Source organism: Saccostrea cucullata, unplaced genomic scaffold (genome assembly GCF_032062105.1).
Source record: "Saccostrea cucullata isolate Sc308-1 unplaced genomic scaffold, CSIRO_AGI_Scuc_v1 ctg3756, whole genome shotgun sequence".
Taxonomy (NCBI): domain Eukaryota; kingdom Metazoa; phylum Mollusca; class Bivalvia; order Ostreida; family Ostreidae; genus Saccostrea; species Saccostrea cuccullata.
Genome location: NW_026935259.1, coordinates 50,369 through 56,622, shown reverse-complemented (window position 1 = coordinate 56,622; position 6,254 = coordinate 50,369). Strand labels below are relative to the sequence as shown.

General features: G+C 31.7%; 1 protein-coding gene across 1 annotated transcript; it reads left to right on the top strand.

Annotated features, from left to right (window-relative positions):
* Positions 1-3,313: 3,313 nt before the first annotated feature.
* LOC134242330 (low affinity immunoglobulin epsilon Fc receptor-like) lies at positions 3,314-5,879 on the top strand. The gene is made up of 3 exons (XM_062724404.1): positions 3,314-3,509; positions 3,862-4,041; positions 5,562-5,879. Exons 1-3 carry the CDS (start codon positions 3,413-3,415, stop codon positions 5,792-5,794), a joined length of 510 nt encoding a protein of 169 aa, XP_062580388.1. The 5' UTR covers positions 3,314-3,412; the 3' UTR covers positions 5,795-5,879.
* Positions 5,880-6,254: the final 375 nt, after the last annotated feature.

Genomic DNA, 6,254 nt, shown 5'->3' with positions numbered 1-6,254 from the left:
ATAAGGATTAAAATCAATAATTGTCAATTTCTATATAGTCACATTACATGGATTAACTACATCATAGTTTCTGATAATCTAAGAACAAGACATTATTATCTCATAAGTACTTTTGTAAATTTTTAACAGTTAAATTATCTTTTACGTTTTTTTTTTTAAATAATGAACAATTGCAATGTTAATGTCAATATTCACCAGCTGTTATGAATCTTCTCCCTTGTTTCCGTACAATGCTCATCTAGCAAATTTATCAATGAGGTCATATATATAAGATATTTTTTTTACAGCAAGTTCATGTACTCGGCAGTATAATGATATCAAATAGATGAAAGTCAGCGATCTATATATAAAGTCAGATATAAAAGGGGAAACACGAAAACTACGAGGGCCGTTCAAGAATTACGCGGACTGTGCTATTATTTACTCTTACGGACGTCATATACGAGGGGTTATCAAAATGTTCGTGGACTAGCGTCATAAAATTAAAACTGCTTTAGGTACATCAATGAATTTTAAGATATCTAGTTAGCATCATCTTTTCTATCGAAAGAATAAACCATAAATCATGAATTTTATTTTTTAATAAATTAGTAATGTTTTTGTAAGCAATGGTTTGTCCAGGCGGCGCAACCTCGAAAACGACGTTTTTGCGACCTATGTGTAACTGAGAAAAACTCTTTCGATATGATCATTTGACATCCGAAATTCCCGTTAATTCAGGTATGTGTTGGGACAAAATTTTTCCATAGAATATGAAGTTTTCACTTCATTCTGGAAGTTCTATGAAATTTTATCGTAAATTTTACACGGAATGTCCAAACAAATGAGGCCTTGAAAATGACGTCAAAAGGGGGGAGGGGTTTCCGTTTCCAACATCCTATAAAGTTTTACCCCTGAAGAAACTGGTATAGACCTAAAATATGGTGAAACTGGCTAGAGAGAAAAATATGCATCCATTTATTGATTTTTAATGTCAAAATAGATTTAGAGAGAAAAGGAATACAAAGTTAAAGCCGATTTGCAGTCAAGGTGTGAAAAATCAATCGCGCAAAAAAACGACATTGATCAAGAGTTGTAACAACACATTGAACTCCCAAAAGCAAAATATGCCGGCACAATCAAGCGCGTCTCTCCCAATATATTAATCCATTTGGAATATTATATTCATTAAAGACCACTGTTCATGGCATTGTAAAGTCATATAAACAAGGCGGGATTAAGTCCTTACTCAGCTCCAGGGAATCTCATCAAAAAGTATATGAGGTAGAAGAAGCGGACATTTAAAAAACAATGACGTTATCGGACGTCATGAAAACAAACGACGACAGCGCCGGGTGATCATATAATGTCGTTTTCATTTTATAATAATTTTGCAAATAATGAACGTATAAGGCTAAAATTTTAAAAATTTATTTATTTTTTGTTGTTTTATGTTCCACGTAAATTTTGAAGGCACAGACTACATAGTACTAATTTTATAGCTTCAGTCCACGAACTTTTTGATAACCCCTCGTAGTTATGAAACTTCACAGAAATATGTATCTTAAAGATTCCAATGGCCCAAATTTCTGTATTTTAAAGAAATTCTACGAAAATTATCGGTATATTGATATCGCTGATGGAGAGGTACGGAGCACGACAAAAAATTGAAGCAAAAGCATGCGGAATCCAAAATTTAACTTATTAATTTTCTATAATTTGCGATATTTCTCGACAATCCTTAAATGTATCTTTAAATTGTTCTATTATTATGCATTTATACTTCTGACGTGATATTTTAGTACTAACAGAAATATAGTGATTTTTCTCTGATGCGATTCCCGTGAAAACGACTGTGAAAATGACGTCTACTGAATTGACGGCGCAACACACTTTTGTTAAATTATGTGTAATGCTCGAGATATGGCCAATATAGATCCAAAATATGCATAATATAACATGTAATAAACTAGGGTATTCGTGACATTCGTCCACAAATAGCAAATTGAAATTTTAGACCGTTAAACCTCTGTAAAAAGGCTATACGGGAGGACGGGAAGAAGATTATCGACGAAAAACTTTATCTCGACTGTAAAAAACTGATTGTGAGTCACCAATACCACACTATATCTCATAAAAACCTGCAGTTTTTGGTTTTAAAACAAAAAAAAAGAATATTATTTACTTGTTTAATAGATTTTAAGCTTGACAAGAAATGGTGTTTGGATGTTGAGTAGATAAGGCAACTCAAACTGTATAGGTACTCTTGGGAAAATGTTGAGAAAAATGAAAGCTCAATCACATATTTTTTATAAGCCCGTGACGTCGAAGATTTTGCTGCTCCGTGACTTAATGATATGTCCTGAAAAATCACTTAAAATTGATACTAATTTACAACATTTTGATATGAAATTATAGAGCTTGTGGGCAAAAACCTTAAAACTGATCATAGCTATCAATTCTCAAAGTACTTATTCTTAGGTGGCATTATAAAAGGAGGAACCCATACATTTTCAAGATACATGTAATCGTTGAAATATTTCTTAAAATATCACGTTTTTAGTACATTCAAAGCTTGTTGTTTTATATCAATTCCGCTTAATTATACCTTTTTAAACGGGTAAATTCCGGTCCATCGCTTCGAGAGCATCAATCAACAGAGTAAGCTTGCGTACTACCTTTGTTTTTTGCGTATTTTCATATCATTGCGTATCTTGACACAATTAGGCAAATCTCTGACGCTGAGAAATTGAAAGAATCTGATGAACGTTGCAGTTTCATTGACCAAAGTACACACGTGCCTGGTTACTTTTTGTAATTTTTGAAAGCTACAAAGACATTTCACAAGTTTTATCGACCTCTCAACACCTGTAGATTGTCATTTTTCATGATGAAAAATATTGCTTCCGCAAGAATTCTCAGATTTGTTTCATATTGCTTGTAACTGTGAAGTATATTACCGGTAAATAACATAAAAAAATATAGGGAAACAATAAAATTACAGGACATTCTTCCTCTTAATATAATTGCAAATGCTGAAGAGCTACATTGAACCATAACCTTGATATGTAGGCGACTAAATCACTAGCATTTTACCGTCTTGAAAAAATTGTTTATAATTAAAAAGAGAGAATATTGTACTAGTAGAGAAAATATAAAGTAAATGAAAACGATTAGAAAAACTGAAGAACAGTAACGATAAGAAGTAAATAAGTGTTCATCGAATGGGGAATTTCTTTGTTTTAATCGGATGTTTATAATTGTTCTTGTAGGCGATGTCTCTGGTTTATACAGGTCGTTTTTCTTTGACAAAGTGACGATACAACTTTCAGATATTAATCTCCTGCAACCGTTTTTAATATGGGAGACAAGTGCCACATCAAGGCTTTTATGTGCTAAAACATGTTCGAAATTGTCGTGTCTATCCTTTTATATGGATGATCAAACTGGAAATTGTCAGGTGTTTTCTGTTAATATTGAAAACCAATCTGGTAATAAATCAAGTCCATTGGAGCTTTATCAAAGAGAAGGTAAGAAAATTAGAAAGACTAGCTATTTGATAATACATAAATATTTGAGAAAATTGCAGCTTTAAAAGCAACATGCAATCATCCCTGACGATGTGATAGTTGATATACAAGGTATTGTGAAATCACATATTTTCAAGGGGTCAACTTTCGTTGTTTGAGGAAAATATATTGGTTCATGGGGATTTGATAACGTGGTTGAAGAATTTTTCAGTAGTAATATATGTGAAAAATTGCATTTCGTGGTGAACATAATTTCGTGAGTCTCTTCAAACCTTGAAAACCACGACAATTAACCCCCCACAAAAATTAGTAATTTCACAGTAGTTGAAAATAAGTTATGTTTACTTTGCAGGAACTTGTGAGGACTTCGGATATATTTCCTTGCAATCAACAAGGAAATGTTTAAAATTATATGATACCCAAATGACGTGGTTAAAAGCCAATAACACCTGTGCCTCAGCTGGTGGAAAATTATTCGGTATTACGTCATCTGTAATGTTTGATGAGGTTCTAAATGCAACATCTCGAAAAGGTACTATTTCATTACAAAATAGAATTTAGTATATGTAAATTGAACTTATTGAATTAAATAGAATTACAGTTATAGTTTGATTTACTATATTACTTTGGTTTACAACATTAGTTTGATCACTATTAATTTTACTACGTACGAAATATATTTATATTACACAATAAGCGATTGTCTTCCAAAAATATATGAACAAGTCTAGATCGCGAGTTCATTAAATAAATGATGAAATAATTCAATGTTTAAATGTAACAAGAATGTCTTATTTACAAACTGCAAAATAAGATCTTGATAAATGAAAAAAAAATAATGTGAAATTTAGGTGAAATAGTTGTGATTCGAAATCGGTTGAAACATGTCAAGAGGATTTACAATTTGAATTATTGTAATCGAAACCATTAAAACATTTCACTGTTACTTTTATGCTTGTCTAGAAATATATAAATCAATCTGAGTGCTAATTTGACATTGGAATATTATCATCTCTCAGATACAATTATTGCAGTGGACATATAAAAAATAAATTTGGCGTTCTGAAAAGATATTTTACATCAGCTTTGAATCAATACGCCAGTTTCGAGATTGTAACTTTCCTACGATAGAGGCGCGAAAAGTATCCATTTCAGCATGGAGGTGGGACAGGTTGTTTCTGTATACAAACGTGCATACATTAAAGAACGATGTTTATGGCTTTTAAAATTTATTAAATGTTATTGAAATATTAAAATGTTAAGCAGTGATGCATTTGATGATTTTATCAAGCTCAACTATGCATATTTACAAATCTACTATCAATTATAGGGTACTTGAAAACGAAAGAAACGTCGTAGTCTTTATTAAAAGTAACCGATTTTCTTGATTGTACGAACATTTTCCAAAAAGTTAGTGTTTTTTAAGTTGTAATGAGGAAAAGAATCAATATGTCATTAAGATTCCCGACGTGCAATGATCAGATGCATGTGTACAGTATTTATTAGAGGTCCATATCTCTTCCCTCGTCCGAAAAGTCTCACATCCACTGATATTTTCTTTTTTTGTTACGATCTTTTTGCTTTAAAATATGATGCCTTTACTTTAATTCGGTTATTCTCAAGTTGTAGAGTGCTTTCTGACAATCGTGTAGTTATGATAAACCGGTATATCAATGATGCAATGTATCCAATATACACAGTATTAAATATCTGTCCCACCTGTCTGTTTACGCGGCAACTTTTACTCCCCTCCTTTTACACTAGAACTAGAGCGCACCAAGGATATAAATATTCTCAAACTTGCGTATTGGAACATATCCACTACTAATGATTGCTTATAAATGAACCCAATTTTTAAATTCACTACGCTTATATCATTTTTTTTTTACTTTTTCCTAAATAAATTTATGTATGTTAAGTCTTTATTATACATGTACTACGACAGCACCACTAAATATTACTCATACTTTTCTATATTTAGTTAGGTAATTTCTTATGTATGCGTTATTGAATTCCTATGACAACGTTATTTGTATATTTTTTTTATTTCAGACCCGTCGTTTCACATTACCTTGATCGATGGAACAGATATTGATTCAGAAGGAAATTGGGTGTATTCTGATGGATCCCCTCTTCTCTATCATCTGTGGGATACTGGCGAGCCCGATGGTGGAACAGATGAAAACTGTTTATGTATGATTGGTGAATTTTTTCACGACGGACCGTGTGACTCATCCATGGTTAGATTTATTTGTGAGAAACAGTTTACATTATCGCTAAAATAACTTCCTCACTTGGAAATATATGTACATGAGTAAACAAGTGGGACAATTTGTTTGGCTGGTTATAAAATCAATATGTTATGTATTCTTTAAGTCTTGTACATGTATATAAAACGTAAAATAATCTTCTTTCTCTTTTCCATTATATGACTGGCAATATATTATTGTAACAACAAATCCATAAAATAATGATAAGAAACATGCAAATATAGTATTTGCATTTAATTTTATTATTTAAGATTACTGTATTGTGTTTTGAGATAGAACTATCTATCGAAATGTTTATAACCCGAAATTCCTCGAACGGGATCCACTTGCAACTTATGTATACTTTATAAACCAAACAGATAATTCATTTAAACCTGTTATTGAGCAATAAATTTCTGAAGTATTATTTAAACTTGTGTAACCTAAAATCTTTTATCACGTTTCTATCAAAAACTGCATCCTAACCCGTGCATGC